Here is a 20,239-nt window from a genome sequence, read left to right on the forward strand (position 1 = left end):
ATCTTAGTGCCTGCTTTTAAAAAGCATCGGGCTGATAAAGATAATTACTTTTGTGTACCCCTAAAGTTAAGTTCTCTCTGCTCTATACTGGAGAAAATACAAGTAACTGTACAGAGAAACACACTGTATAGTGAGGGCATTAAAATAAAAAAAAATGGCTGAGACTTTTACTACTCTTCAAAGTCTGAATATCTGAGTTTGAATTTTAGCAAGTTGTTCCACTCTATAAAAGTGAAGCTTTCTAGATGAGGGGCTATATGCTGACTTGGCGGGTGATGAGGGAGTGATGGGGAGAAGGATCGGGGTAGAGGTAACAGACATTTTCGCTGTCTTCATTGCAGTGGTGATAGTTTCAAGGCTTCTTAGCTATGTCAAAGCTTATCAAATTGTAGACTTTAAATATGTGCAGTTTTTCATATGTCAATTATACTTAATAAAGCTATTTAAAAAAATGAGGCTTTCCCCTCTTGAGAATACCAAATTTGTTACATTAAGAAATTGTATGATTCTTCACACTAAGATGTAGGGCAAGATCTCAATAAAATGCCCTTACAGAATTTCAGAATGAAGACAGCCTCTATTGATTTCTCACTTTACACAGATTGTAAACAAAAGCACTTCAATGGAACATTGATAATATATATAGTTCTTAAAGAATTGTAAACCAAATGTTAATGACAATATAAAATTAGAAATAAATTGTTATCAAATAAATGGAGTATATTTTATCTTTAAAAGGCAATGTTAGACTTTCATCTTGAAGTTTTAAAAAATGCTAGCTAAAGCAGATGCTTTTCTCCTTAGCTTCTATAAATACATTGATTCTATAAATATTAAATGTTACTAATAGTGTAATGGTAACATATACATATTGCAGAGCCTTATAAAAATTGGTTTAATTTTGCAAGAAATAGTCAAGTGAATTCAGAGCTGCTACTCAGTCAAAAACATCAAACTAATAATATCTGAAAAATATCAGCAAGAGTATAATTGAAGGTCTGGGTAATCATTTTGCTTGTGAAAGATTCATGGGTAAACATTTCTCATGATATCATAAAGTTGGATGTCAAATGCAATGTTTAGATATAAAATTAAATTAAGATATACACAAATATATATAAATAAAATATGGCTTAAAATAAGCTGACAGATGAACAGGATTATTAGTATCTTTAGTAGAAAATGTTTTGAAGTAGAAAACTCAATATATCCTTTAGTTTTTGGCTTTTGAGAGGCTGACTGGTATGAAAAGTTGGCACTTACTTTCCAATTGTATTGGGTAGCATTGTAAGTTGATTGTCATCTACTTTTAGAGTTGTTAGTTTTTTCAAAAGTCCTAAAACAGAAAAGAAGGTTGATTAATACATAAGAGCAGATTATGACAGGAAATGTGATATAAAAGAAATTACATGAATCACCTGTGTTGAATGCTTGGCATGCTAATTGGCCACACTCTGCTAATACACACTCATAAAACTGACGTTTGTGTGTAGTCTAATTTTGACCTTCTAGTTGCAAAAAAATTGTGTACATCAATGACAGTTCAGGAATATAAATGCAGAGAAATAAACAAAACATACAGCTCCACATACACCCCAGTTGACACTAATACTACTGCATTTCCCTTTTGTATTCTTCAGCAAATGGACCAGTTGAAATTTTTCAAGCCAGCTGTGATTTAATATTTAATTAACTCCTAAGCAGTAATAACTAACATCCCTGTTGGGATACAAATTGAAAACAAATCTGAATTAAGTCCAATAATCAACGAAAATGAATACTGAAGTATTGCAATGCAGCGGTTATAATTATGTTCTTGGAAATTTACAACGTATGACCTCATATTCTTTTTGGCACCATAAATCCTGCCTTGGATCAGCAATAAGCACAAAAACTTAGAACTGGCCAAGAATTTAAGTAACAACTATTTATCTTTCATTATCTGATTTATGGCCTCCATACCCTTAACGGCTTGCTCTCTTCCCAGGGTTTTAATGAGCAATAGCCACACAGTAATTGAAGAACAGCTGCATTTGGCATAATCAACTTCCTTATCCAACCATAAAATAACCTACAATATTGATATGGCTTAAATAGTCCAAATCCAAGGGCAAAGCATTAACACTTAACAAATTTTGTTTTACATTGGAACTACACATGTACACTACAGATTGCTGCATTCTGCAAAAAAAAAATTTTCTAATTGACATAGTAAGTTTCATGATCACATATGTTTTGAGAGATGCCAAATTAAACAAAATTAAATAGCTTTCTTTAATAGTTTGTCTAGGAGCTTTTAATATACTAATGTGACTCTCCAGATTTATTATGGAATTCATGTGTGTGTCTGTGTGTGTGTGTGTGTGTGGTGCGTAGTATGTTGTTGAACTAGTGTTTTGTGAACATGTTTTGAGAAACTGGCTATAGATCATGCCCATATTTCTCAAATATTTTGAGGGTTCCTTAAAGGCATAGAGTAAGTCACAAAAAGTCTGAAATAAAGCTGTGGCTGCACTTCACATTTCAGTATGCTCTGTTACGCATTCTTCAGAAGCACTCAGAATCTCTACTGCAGTAGAGAGAAATGTTATCACTATCAGACTATTATGAGCAAGTACCTGGGAGCTGAATACCTCAGCTTGAAAACAACATCACCTGGGAAAGGGACAGTTCACACTGTGGCAATTTATCATTGAAGTTTGAACATCCACTGCCATATCCATCTATGTTCAAAAGGTGATTGAATCATTTTAGCTTTTCCAGAGCATATGTTAAAATATCAGCCTTGGAAATATAAAAGAGCACCTGAGCTTGTTTTTGAGTTGTGGAAAGAAAACAGGAAAGTATGAATTATAGCTAAGTTTTTTGTGACTTGGTAGCCTGGATCAGACGAGTGCCCTGCCTGCCAGTGGAGCTGGAGGTGGGTTGATGGTCTCAACATCACTCAATCGGGTCACAAGAAGCTTGAGAGTGGGTTACAGATGACTGAGAAAACATCACAAAGTCAGGGTGCAAAGTACTTTCAGAGGATCATAGTCTCCAGCTCTGAAGTAATGGAGAGAAAACCTTGAGGCAGGTTGGGGCCTAAGGCTAAATGCTGATGTGACGGATTCTCCTGAAGATTGGAGTAGTGTCTCTCACAAGAAACTTTTGTTAAGTGCATCTTTTTCAATATTTTTAAAGGTTGAAGCAATTTAGTTCCTGCCCAGCTCCAAGTCTGTGGGTTTAAAGGAACCTCACTCATTTGTGATGTGGCTATTTTGCCAACACTCATATTCCATCCAAGAGGATACTCTTCGGACAGAGTCTGGAGCTTCTGTAGAATTATGATTGCCCCTGGGATGAAATTAGGCTGCAAGCCTCACCCTTGTTGCTCATGTCTTCCTCTGGCAGATAACATCTTTATTGCATTTCTATATCATATGTGCTTAGACTCTTTTCTCTAGAGTAATCAAAGGTATTTTATCCTATTCCTTCTCTCTACCTGTGCCCTTCTCCAAGTCTCCATCTCTTCATCCTATACTCCCAACTAAGAAATACTGGAGAGATTTCTTTCTTAATTTCTACCAAATTAAGTTGGTAAATTAAATTACTTAATTTACCAAATTAAGTTGGTAAATTTGGTAAAGCTTGCCATTGCTTTATGCATTCACTTCCTTCCTTCTGAGTTTGTTTTTGTTTTCTGAGTAAAGTACATCTTTTAAGAGCAGATTCTCTTATTCTTGGTATATGTTCAAATATATTTGTTGTGTGCTCACTCTTGAATGAATGTTTACTTGGGTATAGAAATCCAATCTGCCTGTAATTAACCTTCAGTACTTTGAAGATATTACTCCGCTATCCAGAAGATAGTGTCACTGATGACAATGATGACGTCTCTAATTATTATTATGTAGATAAGCTCTTTTTGTTCTATGGCAGCTTTAAACAATATTTTTCTTTGTCCTTGCAGTTTCAGAACAGTAAGCCAGTGCAAATTTATTACATTTACATCTTTTAGCACTATGTGTATGCATTTAGTATGATAAATTACTTGTGTATTCAATGCTGAAAAATAATATCAACTATTTTCTCTTTGAATAGTTCCTCTTTTCCATTTATTCTATTATGTATTTCTGGAATTCTGTATTTATTCCTGGAGAAGGTAATTTTTTTGCTTTTTCATTTTTAGAATGCAATTTCTATTCTATTCTCTGTGTCTCTTAACTCATTTTTAATATTTCTTATTAACAAATTTCTATGTGCCTGTTCTCTTCCTCAGCACTGTCTTCCAACTTATAAATTTTATACCTGACTATATCATACTTTCTTCATTATAGCTGTTGTATTTTAAAATTTCCCTATGTGGTATTTCATACCTAATGTGGTATTTTAATTTCCAGGATTTCGTTTTCAAAATTTATTTTTGAAAACTTTTTGGCAAATTAAAATTTTATATAATATTATCAGGTACATAGTGATGCAGTGGTATCACTTTAGAATGACTGAATCAAGCTAATTAACATATCTGTCAATTTAAATACTTGTCATTTATTCCTCCTGTCTAACTGCAACTTGGTATCCTTTGACCAATATCTTCCTTTTCATTTTCAGGATTTTTAATTGATTCTTTTTCTTAACCATCTATTTTTAGTCATAGCTCATGTTTTTGTTTGATGTCTTATTATTTATATTTCAGCATTTTAAATATAAAAGATTCCTCTTTCACTGGCCCTAATTATTTGGCTATAACACCTAATTGTTATTCTTTTATCTATTTGAGATTCTATACATACTTAAAATAATTTTTATATTGGTTGATAACTTTTGTTTCCCTTAGGGTAAATTCTCCTATTTGGTTGAATTTTTGGTTGTCAAAGCAACATTAGTTTCCTTCAACATTTTTGTTTGCAAGCTCATTTGTGAGGGTGAATGTTTCCCCCTTCACTATGCTCATTTCTCCCTGTCTGGCAGTTTTCTGGTTACCTCCATCTGACCCCCAGGTTTCTGGAGTTCAGAACCAGTCTTACATCAGCAATGTTGGTGGTCTTATCCTTTGTGGATACTGCAGATTCAGTCCAAGCCAGCTTGTGACTTGCCATAGTTTTCCACAGTGAATTTTCTGTTGTTTCCCTTTTCTCTAGTTCCACATACTAGTTGTAAATTTTTCAGTCCCTTTTCACAGAAAAGAGGTCCCGCCTTAATCTTTTGTAAGTTCTGATTCCTCTGTTGTGCTTAAGGTCCTTCTATTTCTTATTTCACTGTAAGAACTGAACTTACAGCTGCTGTTTGTGGTTTGTAACCCATCAGGCCTGGGGATATTGCTGGATTTCCATTCTAACACAGGTTCAGGTTGATGTTCATTCTTCTTAAGCAAAGATAATTTTTCTTTTTTAAAAATCAGATTTTTTTTTTTTCAGAGATGGAGTCTTGCTATGTTGCCTAGGGTGGACTCGAATTCCTGGGCTCAAGCAATCCTCTTGTCTCAACCTTTTGAGTAACTGGGACTGTTGGCACATGCCACCATGCCTGGGTGAGTGTGGCTAAATTATTTTATTTACTAAGTGTTCAAACAGCACATAGAATATGCCAGGCACAGTACTTGGCACTGAGGAGTCAGTAATGAAGAAAAATATGTTCTTTGAATATATAGAGTTTTCATATTTTCAAGATATATTTAAAACGGTATGGGATGGTGGTGAGTAGGAGTGTAAGGTTATGTATTAAGTTGTTCTGTCATCTTGACCAGTGGATGTTCTCTATAATCATACTTCCTTACCTGTTACAACGTAAACCAGTATTTCCTAAAGTTGTCTGATCACAAGTTTCATCTAAGATGTTTAATAAAAATACAGATCGGGGGCTTGTCACATTTACTGAATCAGAATCTGAAGAGACAAAGCCTAGAAATGTGGAAGTGTTTAATAAAACTCTCAGTTAAGACCCATGATTGAGCAAGTTAGAGAAATATCATTATACAATATGGGATTTTGTAAATAAAAAGTCAACAATTCTAGGAAGAAAGAAAAGATGGAACACAATTTTGCTAAAACTAATGTTCTTTATCAGCCTCAAAGAATGGCTAAGTAGAAGTAATAACGTATTGAAGAAAAATTTGGAAAATTGCCTCATCTTCAACTGGATTACCTAGGATATGGCTTAGTTTTTAAAAGTTATACATTCTGGAAGTTAATAACGATTAAAAATTTACAACTCATATGTGGAGCTAGTGAAAAGGGAAACAGAAAATTCACTGTGGAAAACTATGGCAGGTCACAAGTTGGCTTGGATTGGATCTGCAGCATCCACAAAGGATAAGAGCACCACATTGCTAATATAAGACTGATTCTGAACTTCAGTCAATCATAATAATGATTAAGTTCCGGAACATACAACACATCTGTTTCAAAGAGGTTAAAATCTATGTTACAAAGTTAAGTAATTTAATGATTACCCTTTTCGTAGAGTTCTCTTACAAATACTAACAGCAAGATACCTATACAAAAAAGCTTACACATTATTTAAATGAGTCTTTCACTACTTTACTCATATAAACTTTGTTTGTTTGTTTGTTTTTGACATGGAGTCTCCCTCTATTGCCCAGGCTGTAGTGCAGTGGCATAATCTCGGCTCGCTGCAACCACCGCCTCCTGGGTTCAAGCGATTCTCCTGCCTCAGCCTCCCTCCTGAGTAGCTGGGACTACAGGCATGCACCACCATGCCCGGTACTTTTTGTATTTTTAGTGGAGATGGGGTTTCACCATATTGGCTAGGCTGGTTTCAAACTCCTGACCTCGTGACCCACCCGCCTCCGCCTCCCATAGTGCTGGGATAACAGGTGTGAGCCACTGCGCCTGGCCCATATAAACATTCTTAAACAAAAATGTATGAGTACTTTTTATATACTAACAGGCAAATTATTTGATCTAATGAATCTTAACATGTTAAGGACATGTGACTTTTTTAAAATAATAGAACTAAGAAGACATTTTATGTTTATACTTTTTATATGTTATTCCTACATTATACCAATGTTACAACGATATTACAAATAGAATATAGCAACATCCTATGGATGGAAGCTACTGTAATTCTATCATAATATAAGGATACATACATGATTATTAAATTACTCTAAAGGAAACATACATACTCCTTATAATAACATTTTGCAACTTTGGAGATATAGCAATTTTTAAACAATATCAATTTGGTAGGATCATTTTAACAGAAGAGCCTTCTTGAATTTGGAAACTAGAGTTAATATTTCACTTAAGATATTTGTTAGATACTATTTTATGATTTCCATAGCACATTTTAAAATTTATTAACATCAGGCTAACAGTATATTACCTACATCTATAGACAAACTATACTTCCAAAAAAGAAAATGGTATATTTGACATAAATATTTGTGACAAAATATTATATTCTCACCTATAGAATCAGGCAATTGTTGCAACATATTGGATGACAATAAGAGGTCCTCAAGGGCTTCACATCCAGAAATGTCCATGTCAACTGTTTCTATTCTGTTTTTTGACATATCCAGGTATACCAACATCTTTAACTTCCCTATAGACTTGATGACATTGCATAAACTCAGGGTTAGTTGAGAAACTTTCACAAGATATTTTAAAGTTGTAAGAACCACTACACTGTAAAGTTTATTTTAAAAGCAACCACAACAATAACAAGTGTTGGCAAGAATGTGGAGGAATTGTAAACTTCAAACATTGCTAGTAGGAATGTAAAATGGTATAGCCACTTTGCAGAACTGTTTGGCAGTTTCCCAAAATGACTCAACAATAAATAGGTTTATACCACTATAGGTATATACCACTGAGAATAAAAACATATGTACATACAAAAACTTACACAAATGGTCACAGATGCATTATTCACAATGCCAAAAATTGGTGACAACCCAAATGTCCATCAACTGATGAACACATAAATCAAATGTGGCATATACATATAATGAAATATTACTTGGTAATAAAAAGGAATAAAGTATTGATACATGTTATACAACATATGAACCTTGAAAATACATGCAAAGTAACAGATGCCAGTCACAAAAGACCACATATTGTATGATTCCATTTATATGATATGTCCAGAATATGCAAATCCATAGAGATAGAAAGTTGAGTAGGGTTTCTAGGAGCTGGGTGGATGGGGAGTATGGGAGTTATGGCTAATAGGTTCACGGTTTCTTTTAGGGCTCATGAAAATGTTCTAAAATTAGATTGTGGTGATGGCTGTACAACTATGTGAGTAGTCCAAAAACCATGGAACTGCATATGGTATGTGAATTATATCTCAATGCAGCAGTTAGAAAACACACAATAATCTTGAAGTTGGCACTGAATAAAATAAATAACTCCCAACTAAATAAGCTGCCACTGAAACAATGACATTGACATGTTGATCCTTAAAATTTCAAATGCATAAGAAAGGTTTTAAATTATAATTTTGGAGATTACCCTATTAATTAGAGTCAATGTTTTGCTCATTCAATGGCCCTTTTTGAAGGATCTACTATGCACCAGTATCTGTGTTATGTATTCAAGAACAATCAAGAATAAGACAGCTAAGTATGGGGACAGACTTGCCATGATGAAGACAAAGTTTTTATCAATAAGGAGTTCTCAGTAATGAAGGAAACTTTCAAGTAAGAAATAATTATAATACTCTGTGACAAGCGCAATAAAAAAGCATGTAGTTGAATGCCATAGAACAGGGAAGGGCTGCAAATGGCCTGGAAGATGCTGCTCGTCAAAAGAAGAGAATCTGTACCTGGAAGGGAGAACAGCACGTGCATTTATAAAGTGTGATAAAGCATGCTATGTTTGAGGAAGAGTGGGAAATTCAAAGTGGCTGAGTATAGTGATGAAGTTGAGATTACAGGGAGAAGCCAGCTGCTGAAAGGGTTTCTATGTCATGTGAAGAAATGCGAACTCTATTTTATAGGCAAGGAAAGCAAAAGGATTGTAAGATTGGGAATGACATGAACAGATTTATGCTTAGAAGAAATAACTTCAGGGAACTTTCAAAAGCTGGAGTCAAGGAGATCTGTTAGAGGGATATAGAAGTATTTTAGCTGTTAAGGCAGCAGAAGTGAGGATGAAGAGGGGATAAACTCCAGAGAAAGTTAGAAGTGGAATGATTGGATTAGTAACTGATTTCTGAGGAGAGGGAAGGATCAACCCATATCTTGGGCAAGGAATGAACATGTGGGTGGAACACAGACTAGAGGAGTTAGGGCAGGGCAAAGGTCTTCATTTTCCTTTTCCTTTAGGGCATGTTTTGTAAATAAATGTTCCACACATTTCAGTTACTCAATGAATGGTTCATCTGTTTATCTGGTCTACCTGTGAATACTTTACCATCTCTAATTACTTGACAGAGTATAAATAAACAAATACATAATAAATAACATAAATTTATTACATACACACAAGCTCGCACTTGGCACTATGCTAAGTACTTTATATATATTATTTGATTAAATATTTTATATTTTTGCTACCCAAAATGTGTTCGGTAGACCAGCAGCATTGACACCACTTGGGAGCTTGTTAGAAATGTATAATCTCTGCTGGGTGCGGTGGCTCACTCCTGTAATCCCAGCACTTTGGGAGGCCAAGGTGGGTGGATCACGAGATCAGGAGTTTGAGACCAGCCTGACCAATGTGGTGAAACCCCGTCTCTACTAAAAACACAAAAATTAGCTGAGTATGGTGGTGGGCGCCTGTAATCCCAGCTACTCAGGAGGCTGAGGCAGGAGAATCAGTTGAACCCTGGAGGCGGAGGTTGCAGTGAGCTGAGATCATGCCACTGAACTCCAGCCTGGGCAACAGAGAGAGACTCCATCCAAAAAAAAAAAAAAAGTATAATGTCAGACCCACCCCAGATCTGCTGAATCAGAATCTGCATTTTAACACATATTAAAGATTGGAGATTAAGTCATGTCACATATTGGATTCCTGGGGAAGCAGAGACAAAGACAGAAGTCTTTGAGAGTGTTTAGGATCAACACCAGTAGAAAGGAAGAGACAGGAAAGAAAGGGAGCAGGATTAGGTAGACAAAGAAGTTGGGCTGTGATGAAGTCTTAAGAAAGTCCTTGGCTGGCACTTCAAAGATCACTGAAGTTGGGATTGCCCTGAAGTTGTTCTGAGCAGAGGATGAAGGGCTGAGCCTTTATATACCTGCATTGACTGATCATTGGATGGAAGTCTCTGGGAATGGGGTTATGACCGTGGATGAAGATGTTCTCTTTACGTGAGGCAATTTCTGAAGAAGGCTGGAGAGCTGCAAGCAGCATTTCCAGAAGCTGGGGGAATACAGTAAATTATTAAGTCCTGGAGAAGGATGCATGAGAGCATCTACTACAAGTAACACTCCAAAGTTATCCCATTAATATGGGGTGGAGCTGATTTCAAACTCAATTTTATCAGACTACAGGCTACAAAGCCCATTTGGAGGGCACATATCCTTAATTAACCCAGCACAAATCTCCAGCCCTGCTCCCTCAGCTTCCCATATGGGTGCAGAGTGTGAGCACAGGCTTGGAATGACTGAATATTTGCTAGCTAGAATTAGAGTACTTTGGATGAATCAGAGTTTCTCCTCATGCTTGGAAATGTGTCACTTGAAAAAAATATTGTCACTTTACTCATAGCTTTCCATCCCAAGGAACTATCATGTTACCTAAGTTCACTCTTCTTTTCCATTGAGCAATGAAAGAATGATGTGCGTGTGTGTTTCTTTTTTGTTCCTTTATCATGAGATATCATGAGAAAATTTATTTTCTCCTTGAAGCTTCCAGCTTCCTTCATTGCTATCTTCAGCATAAGTTAGTATTTTGGTGTGCAGTTCCTAAACATTCTTTCTGGAATAACACTTTGATGTTGAAAACACTGTATCAAAGCAATCATAGCCTGAGGACTGTAAAGGCATAAATTCTTACAGTACTTGAGGATACTGAATGTTGATCCCACATCCTCTGGGCATAGAGGGGTCTATAGGTGAGCAGTGCAGCAAATGGAAAGAGTAGAAACCACAAGTAAAAGAGGATACTGGAGTTTGTTTAAAATAAATGTGAATTCAATACATGATTTAGTCATATTTTGGTTGATTAACCTTAGATTGATGGTCACAAGATAGAACTATGTAAAAGACTAAATATTTGATCATTATCTATTTGCTTCTCTGATTTGTGAAAACACAGTGGAAAATAATAGCCCAGACTATTCAAAAGTATTCACAAAGTATATTAACTTTATTATGATACACGAACTAAGAAAAAAATGAATGTGCTTCTTTTCCCCATGGCTAATGATATTAAATGTTTTAATTATTCTGTGAAACCGACAGACATAGGCTGGAGACTGCAGTCGAGATGAACCATTCAAAGCCAAGTATTTTGGGGTAACTGAAAAGCAGTTCTTTGCCAGCACCAACATCCAGAAAGCCATTGCTATTTCTGGCAGGGAGGTGTAGGATATTCCCACACAGTGTATAACAAAATACCAACTGCAAGTATACAAAATAAAGTAGGGAATCTATATAAAGCTAGCAGTACATATGAAAAATCTACTCTCGAGACAGACAAATTAGGCAGCATTATATGTTTATGGAAGATTTCATCCCTGCCTTTCCACTTAAATAACAAACTTATCGAGAAATTTGGCATGTGAGTTGATTTGCACAGCGGATTTTGGGAATGTAACCATTGTGAAAAGTAACATTCTCATTTGTACCTTCTATTGGTTCCATAGAGAGCCTTTGGGAGCTTTACAGTCAACAGCAGCCTCTGGCGCTGGTTTGAATTACAGCTCCCTGGGGTACTGGCTGTGTTATCTTGGGCCAGTTACTTTTTTTGTGTTTTAGTTTCCTCATCTATAAAACGGGGACGGTAGTGGAACTTACTTCATAGGGTTATTGTAGGGATTCAATGAATCAACATTTGTAAAACATAGAGAGAATGCCTAGCCCGTGGTAAATGCTATGTAATTTTTAATAAATAAATATATTGAAGAAGAGGTATAAACTTTTAGCTGGCATACATTCTGATTCTTCAGTCTTTGCACAGGGATTGGTAAGTGTCTTACCTGTGTTGCCTCAGGATTTGTACATACCTTGACTATAGCACAAATCAGGCTCTACTATGAGTAGTGAAATCCAGATCTGTTTATCCTGCTATGTGTGAGCTTCTCAAACAAATATATTCAAGGTCATTGAATATATTATCTTTGTAACCCTGACATTAGCTTAGTTTCTGATTCATAGAGCTTTATTGGTACATGATTTTTAAATAAATCAGTGAACAATAGATGTGCATATTTTTCTGTTTTGTGTCTTTGATGGTATAAATGCATCTTTTGATAAAAGCATTAATTATTTTTCCATAATCTTTGTTTCAGATTTTCTCCTTTATGTGATCTTATGCTTATTCAAAGACAGAATAAATGTCTTGTTCTTGTTGGTTTTGCTGTCATTTTAAGTAATTTTTAATGTCAATTCAAAAAAGAAATAAAACTCGTTTTGAGAATACACATCTAAACCTCTGTGTTGGCTGAAGATTTATTACATATTCACCTGCTGTGGCTACTTAGACCAATGCCAGGAGTTTGGAGTTGTACAAAACAATAGGGAGACTTGTGTTTGCTCTCTCTCTCTCTCTCTCAGTGTGTGTGTGTGTATGCAAGTGGCAAGGAGCAGTGTTTTATGGGAACATTCCTTTGTTAGATGGAAAAAGTAGGAATAATCACACTCAATGAGTTGACTGGTAAACCTATACTCAGGAGATAGTACTGGGCTGGCCTTTAGTTGAGGAAAAAATTTGACTCTGGTTTAACTTTCTGTTTTTAATACTGTGTGATCCTTGCCATTTTCAAAAATTCATATGGGTTCTATTGAAAATCACCTGAACTGAGAGAGATTTTTATTTTGCAGAAGAGCTCTAACAAAATGAATAAAAACCATTGTCTAGTTACCTGTAAGAATAAGGTTGATTTTGTAAAAATAAAACTTAGTATTATATATGGTATTTTGCTTTTTAAAAATATAACTATAAATTCTTTCAGCTTTTAAAGAACAGTAAATGTGGGAAGAGATGACAAATATACTCCAAAGGGAATAAGAAAAATCTTTCTTACATTTTGTATACATATAACACTCACAAAAAGATACATAAAATACTAAAAAAAAAAAAAAATGGTGAAAACACTTGGTGACTGAACACTCCTAATGAGTATTATTTTACTTTGAAACACAAATACTGAAATTTAAGAGTTGAGATTATGATCAAATACAACAAATGTATAACATAAATACTAGACAACATGGTAGAATAAAAACTTACATACCCCAGGTAACACTTGTAATGCATTATTATCCATCCATAACTCCCTCAAATTTTGTATTTGATCCAGAACTTCAGGCTGGGAGAGAGGTAGGGAGGAAGGAGAGAGGAAAAGAAAATTAAATTAGTTTTTACTTATCGCAAATATAAGATGTAATTTCTTGGATCTTGAGCTTTTATTTGGGAATCTAGTACTAAGCATCTAAGAAATTCCACCTTTAACAGACCTCTAGGAAAACTGGTATTCCCTGACAGTCAATTTGGAATTGATCTGGAATCAGTTAGAACAATAATAATAAAATTGAAGATCTATTACTCACATACATTCTCCCTGAATACCTTACAATTGTTCTTTGGAGCACTGATATTACACTCTATTTGATAAGCATCTGTCTTTGTCACTAGAGTATAAACTTTTGAAGACCTGGGGAATGTTTGTTTTGTAATCACTATATCCTCATATCCCTGTTGCTTACCATAGGCACATAGTAGCTTCTTACTGTGTGTGTATTAGCACCTTGCACACAAACATCCATGTGCACACAGGGGTTACAGAACTGTGATGAGATAACACTGGGTTGGTGCAAATGTAATTGTGGTTTTGCCATTACTTGCAATGGCAAAAATGGCAATTATGTTTGCACCAACCTAATACTATGCGTAAGATGAATAAGACCCATTGACTTTTAAAAAATCAGTCCCCAAGCTACCACCTGAAGACCCATGGACTTTTGATCCTTTCATTTTCTCAATGAATAATTATTTGTTGAATAGTCGGGGATGCCTACTACATGTAATGCACAATGCAGAATGCACAGTCATCTAACCACCAGTACTTGCCTTGAAATAGCTGATGATCTAGATCTAGATCTAGGGGAGAGAAATATTTATAAATAACTAAAACCAAGGCAGCATATAGGATAATACTTTAGAATATGTTTTAAAAGTTCAGAGAAGGGACAGAGAGAATATGATCAAAGTGTAACATGTAGTATATAAAGAAACACTTTCTTTCTCTAACTAGATGCTGTCTCTAAATTCTAACTCCAGGCAGCAGACTGTATAGAGAGAACAGAGGTTGCTATTGCTGCCAACATCATAACCTTCCTAGTGGTAGCCTAATTTTTCTCCCGAAATTATCCCCTTCCCTATTCTCAGGACTTGTGCTTCCTTTGAAACCCATTCCTTTTCTATTTGTTTGTTTTTTACCACTTTGGGAGATGATTAAGGCCTCAGCTAACTAGTGCATTGTATCCACCTGGCCACAGAGATTGGTCCAGGATGGGAACATGGCCCATTCAGAACACATACAAAGCAGTGAATCTTTGTGACTTCTGGGGAAAACACTTTTGCTTTTCTCTGCAGCCCTGGGAACTTCACGCATGACAAAAAGAGGAGAGCCTGTCTAAGGATGGAGCATTTCTACAGAAAGTAGAGCTAAAGGATAGATCCTGGTAAGATTATATAAGCCTGGAAGGCAGATTTTCTGTTTTTTTTTTTTTAACTGAAAGAATTATTACTTGCTGAAACAACAAAATACAAAACAGTTCAATAAAATTTGGAACCTAATTAGTTTCCAAAATACAAAAACAGTGCACTTAGGTTCCAAAATACAAAAGCAGTGCACTTTGTAGAATACTTGTAGAAAAGAATGGAATTATATCAAAGTTACCATGAGAATATTAGTAATTGTAGGTCAGTGGAGGTTATCTACACATCCTTAACAAATTAGGAGAGCTTAAGACTTCCAGATCTACTTTGGAGATAGTCTCTGATTCCTTTAGCCTGTGCTTGCAATAGAACATGGTACGATTCTTGGGAGAAGTTTCCTTTATAACAAGGATTGAAATTTAAAATTAGAGACATGGAATTCTGCTGTGAAATCAAAGGCACACATGAGGTAGTATGGAGGATGTGTGTGTGTGCATGTAGAAAAATACTTCTACTGTCACTTAGATCATAGGGAACAGGCAATGAACTGCTCTGCCTAAATGTCAGGCTGGGCAAGGATGGAAAACATAAAAAAATGTGTAGGGAGCACACTCTGATATGCAGAGGTTTTGAGACAGAGGGCTGGCTAGCAACAGGCAGGTGAGTTGGAAAACATCAGTCATGTGTGGCTCCCCTCCCCTCCTTTCCCCTCCCCTCCCCTCCTCTCCTCTCCAATGACGGAGTCTCACTCTGTCACCCAGGCTGGAGTGCAGTGGTGCGATCTCAGCTCACTGCAACCTCCGCCTCCTGGGTTCAAGCCATTCTCCTGCCTCGGCCTCCCGAGTAGCTGGGACCACAGGCACAGGCCACCACACCTGGCTAATTTTTGTATTTTTGTTAAGGTGGGATTTCACCACGTTGGCCAGGCTGGTCTCAAACTCTTGACTTCAGGTGATCCACCTGCCTTAGCCTCCCAATGTTTTTTTGTTTTTTTTTTGTTTTTTTGTTTTTTTCCTATGCATTATGCACATGTAAGGAGAAGCAAATGGACTGCCCACTGGGCAAGGTTCAACAAAAGCTCATATGAATACAATAAGACGGAGACTGATGTATAAACTTGTAACAGTAAACATTATTATTATTCAGGGTGAATTAGATTATGTTGTTTTAACAAATTAACCCTGAAATCTCAGTGATTTAACACAAAAGGCTTACTTTCCACTATTCCTACTACTGTATGTCCAGCATGCATTTCTGCCCCATTATCTTGTGATACCATCTCAAGATTGTCAGGAGAGCCAAAGCAAGGGAAGAGAGAGTGTGCAAAATTCACCACTGCTCTTAAAGATATTGGGCTGCAAGTGCCATGCAGCATTTCTGCTTATAGCTCAATGTCTAGAACTATTTATATGGCCTCACCCTTAGCACAAGGAAGGTTGGGAAATACAAAGGGAGGATGTGGATTATTTGGTAAATAGTATTGTCTCTGCCACACAGTGACAGTGTATGAAAAAAAGAATGAGAAGAATAGATACACAACACTTCTATAATTTATTCATCCCTTCATTAAGTAAGATCTAATTAAACATTTTCTAAGTGCTAGGCATTATACTAGTCATAGTGCATGGTATGGTCTCTGCCCTCAAGAAACTCAAAGCTTGTATTTTTTTTTTTTTAAAGGAGATAGACTTTGTTGCATAAGTGAAGAAGCATAATTAAAATATTTTTAATGGGAAGTGATTTTGGCAGATTGGTGTTCTGTATATATACTCTATCCTATTCGAAAAAAGAAAAACAAAAACAGGAAACTTAACAGGGCTTGTAATGAAAGAGGTAATGAGGAATAACAAGCAGCTGCTTCAGGAAACATTTAAAAGATAAAAATGGTAGGACTTGGTGACAGGATATGGGGGCGAGGGAGTGAGTCATGCACAAACATGTCTTCCAGTTTCCCAGCATGTGGTGATGTCACCAATGGAGATGCAGAGTATTGGGGTGGAAGCAGATAAATGGGAGAGACTGAAATCAGTTTTGATCATAATTAACTTCAGGTTCCTGGAGGACATAGGTGGAGATTACCAGGAATCAGTTGGCATCAAAATCTGAAGCTTAGAGAATAGGTTTTAGCTAGAGATACAACTTAGAAGCATCAGGGAGGTAGAAACTCACGTGAATGAGCTCTCCAAGGGGAATGTGAGGGGAACTAGAGTGAGTTGACTGAGGACAGTACCTTAAGGGACACTAATACTTGAGGGCTGAAAACAGGAAGAGCAACAAGAAGGAATGGCATCCAGAAGTGTAAGGGTGACTAGAGTACAATGAATAGAGTTGTGTTAGGAAAAAGGAAGTGAACAAGAGCGTCCTATACAGGAAAGGTGTCCAATGAAATAAGAGATCGAGGATACCCACTCCATTTTAAAAACAGTAGGTCACTAGTAACCTTGTTGATAGACATTGTGATGGTTAATAGTGAGTGTGAACTTGATTGGATTAAAAAATGCAAAGTGTTGATCTTGGAGGTGTCTGTGAGGGTGTTGCCAAAGGAGATTAATTTTTGAGTCAGTGGGCTGGGGAGGGCAGACCCACCCTTAGTCTGGGTGGGCACAATCTAATCAGCTGCCAGCGAATGTGAAGCAGGCAGAAAAACATGAAAAGGGTAGACTGGCTTAGCCTCCCAGCCTACATCTTTCTCCCATGCTGGATGCTTCCTGCCCTCAAACATCGGACTCCAAGTTCTTCAGCTTTGAGACTTGAACTGGCTTCCTTGCGCCTCAGCTTGTGGAGGGCCTATTTTGGGGCCTTATGATCATGTGAGTTAATACTACTTAATAAACTCCCCTTTATACATCTATCTGTCCTATTAGTTCTGTCCCTCTAGAGAACCCTGACTAATACAGACATTTCAGGTGATAACTATCTTACAGTGGGCTGAAGATAAATAAGAAGAAAATAAATAGACACAATACAGGTAGAATATTATTTGTAAAGCCTGAATGAGAGGAGATAAGTTAAGGGGCTATAAAAAAACTGAGGGGTCAAGGGAAAGGAAAGCTGACATGAAGACACTGGCAAAAAGGAACAGGTTAAAGATAGATAAGATGGTACAAAAAAAAAAAAAACAACAACTGAGTAAATTCCAAGAGGGGACAATGAAGAGGAGATTGACAGCACAAGGGGAGGGCTGACACTGAATAGAAGTGAGGCACCTCATTTGTTCAGACTGGAGGGAAGACGGCAGGGATGGTATGGGTGTAAGTTGGCATGGTGGAAGGAGGGCTGGTAGTTGAGGGAGGCATTTCTGAAGTTCTCAAATTTTCTTGATGAAGTAGGAAATGAGGTAATCTGTTAACATAAGGGAACAAGAATTTTGTATACAACAGCAGTTGGGGAGAATGGTCCATATTGAAGTAGTTTGAGAGGAATCACTGAGAGCAATCAAAAGAGTTGTATCAATGATAACAATTATACCTTTTTTTCTGGGCCAGGAAGGGAATTGAGTCTAGGAGAAAATAGAAGAAACAAAAGACTTCAGGTTTCCATAGGTCAGAGAGGAGTGTAGCAGGAGCGAGGGGACAGACAGAAGTGGAAGAAGGAAAAATTAGAATTTATGGTAGAATTTAGGGATTCAAGATTTCTGAAGTTGTTCTGGATAATGGCAAAACTCAAACTGTAACTCTGGGGAGATTTGGCTAAGGTACAAAGTATAAAATCTTGGTGTGTAGGTGGGGGAGGATGCTGTGGGAACATAAGGCCTTTCATGATTTCCAAGGATTTGGGCAACCTGTGATGCACTGCATAAATTGCTCTCTTGGCTGTGTCAGGCAAAGTGGCAGAGAAAGATGATCAATCATACCTCTGAAATTTCTCTAATGCTGGGTTCTACTGGGGACTTTAGGTATCTATGGCTACTTGGAAAGAAATCAGTGATTCTAATCTATATTTCTACTTTATTTTAAAGGATCTAATTTAATCTATTTAAGAACATAATAAGGTGATAATAATCCCACTTTATGGATAAATAATCTGATAACAATTTCCTGGGGAAAATGAGAATAATTTGATGAAGTTTGCATAACTGCAGATGATATTGCTGCTCAGGTCTTCTGGCTACAAAGATGACATCATTTTAGAGCTTAAAATTGAAATTCCAAAATAACGAAGAAAGTTGGTGATCACAAATACCCAATAAAGAAAGTAAAGCATATCCTTGATTTCTAAAAAAAGATATTTTTATTACTGGATGTTATAATAAAACATACTACAGAGGAAGCTTCAAAAACTTCCTAAGAATAGCACAGATAAAGCATAGCAGATCCATGGCCTTTCTGAAAAGAAGACAAAACCACAACATAAAATGATACAATAGCATTTCATAATCAATAGATGATTTTAAAGTGGATCTTGGAACTTAACTAAATGGCTTACATCCAACCAACACATTGATCACATTTTTCTATGCTACTTAATTTAATCACAAAGTCAGTTGTTTCCATTAAAAATGAGTGAATTAACTCCAGAATAACTTGGAATATTCAATGCTAGTGAAAGTGCTGTAAGATGAGCACTCTCATAAATGGGTTTTGAGATTATAAACTGTAATTTTTTTGGAAAACATTTTCAAATATGAATCTCACACCTCAAAAACTTTAATATCTACTTCTAAGCAACTATCCAACTTAAATAATCTAAAATACAGAAAAATCAACATAAAAATGTTAATTACAGAATAATATTAAAAAGTTGGTCATAACCTAAATAAACAACAGTATAAGGTAAATTATGAAAAAGTAATATGTTGTTAAAATGAACAGCAATGAAAATGAATTATCTATATTTTTATGTATGAAATAAGATGAATAGATCTTGCAAACAATATTGTGTGAGCAAGCAAGGACAGAAAATTTATATAGCACAAGTCAATTTACACAAGTCAAAAAAACTATGCTATATACCGATGAATACATATACATACATTTCAAAATAGAAATATGGAATAGATGTATGCCAAATTCAAAGAAGTAATTTCCTTGGTGAAGGAGGGATTGGAATACGACTCGGAGGGGGAACATAGAAGATGTCTACTTTACAGCTGCAGTGTTTTTTCTCTTTAAAACAGAGATCAAAATCAAACACAAAATGGCTGGGCATGGAGGTTCATGCCTGTAATCCAAACACTTTGGGAGGCTGAGGCAGGCAGATCACCTGAGGTCAGGAGTTTGAGACCAGCCTGGCCAACATGGTGAAATCCCATCTCTACTAAAATACAAAAATTAGCCAGGTGTGGTGTTACATGCCTGTAATCCCAGCTACTGGGGAGGCTGAGGCAGGAGGATTGCTTGAACCCACAAGGCAGTGAGCCAAGACTGTGCCACTGCACTCCAGCCTGGGTGACAGAGTGAATCCTTTTCAAGGTGATTTTACCATGATCAATCAAAATGAGCTACGAAAATGGTTAA

The 20,239-nt window shown here is 36.3% G+C and overlaps 1 protein-coding gene across 13 annotated transcripts in view; it reads right to left on the reverse strand.

The window, feature by feature from the left end:
- LRRC7 (leucine rich repeat containing 7) overlaps window positions 1-20,239 on the reverse strand; it is a 1,078,250-nt gene that overhangs the window by 128,395 nt on the left and 929,616 nt on the right. For all 13 annotated transcript variants that reach the window (XR_008514343.2, XM_063711876.1, XM_054533117.2 and 10 more), the window contains 3 exons: window positions 13,357-13,431; window positions 7,417-7,561; window positions 1,264-1,336 (listed from right to left, as the gene is read on the reverse strand). Coding sequence is in view for 12 of the 13 variants with exons in the window: in XM_063711876.1 (XP_063567946.1) it covers window positions 1,264-1,336; window positions 7,417-7,561; window positions 13,357-13,431 (293 nt within the window). In the remaining variant the exon portion in view is untranslated. The remainder of the gene's footprint in view (window positions 1-1,263; window positions 1,337-7,416; window positions 7,562-13,356; window positions 13,432-20,239) is intronic.

This window comes from Pongo abelii, chromosome 1, assembly GCF_028885655.2.
Source record: "Pongo abelii isolate AG06213 chromosome 1, NHGRI_mPonAbe1-v2.0_pri, whole genome shotgun sequence".
Taxonomy (NCBI): Eukaryota; Metazoa; Chordata; class Mammalia; order Primates; family Hominidae; genus Pongo; species Pongo abelii.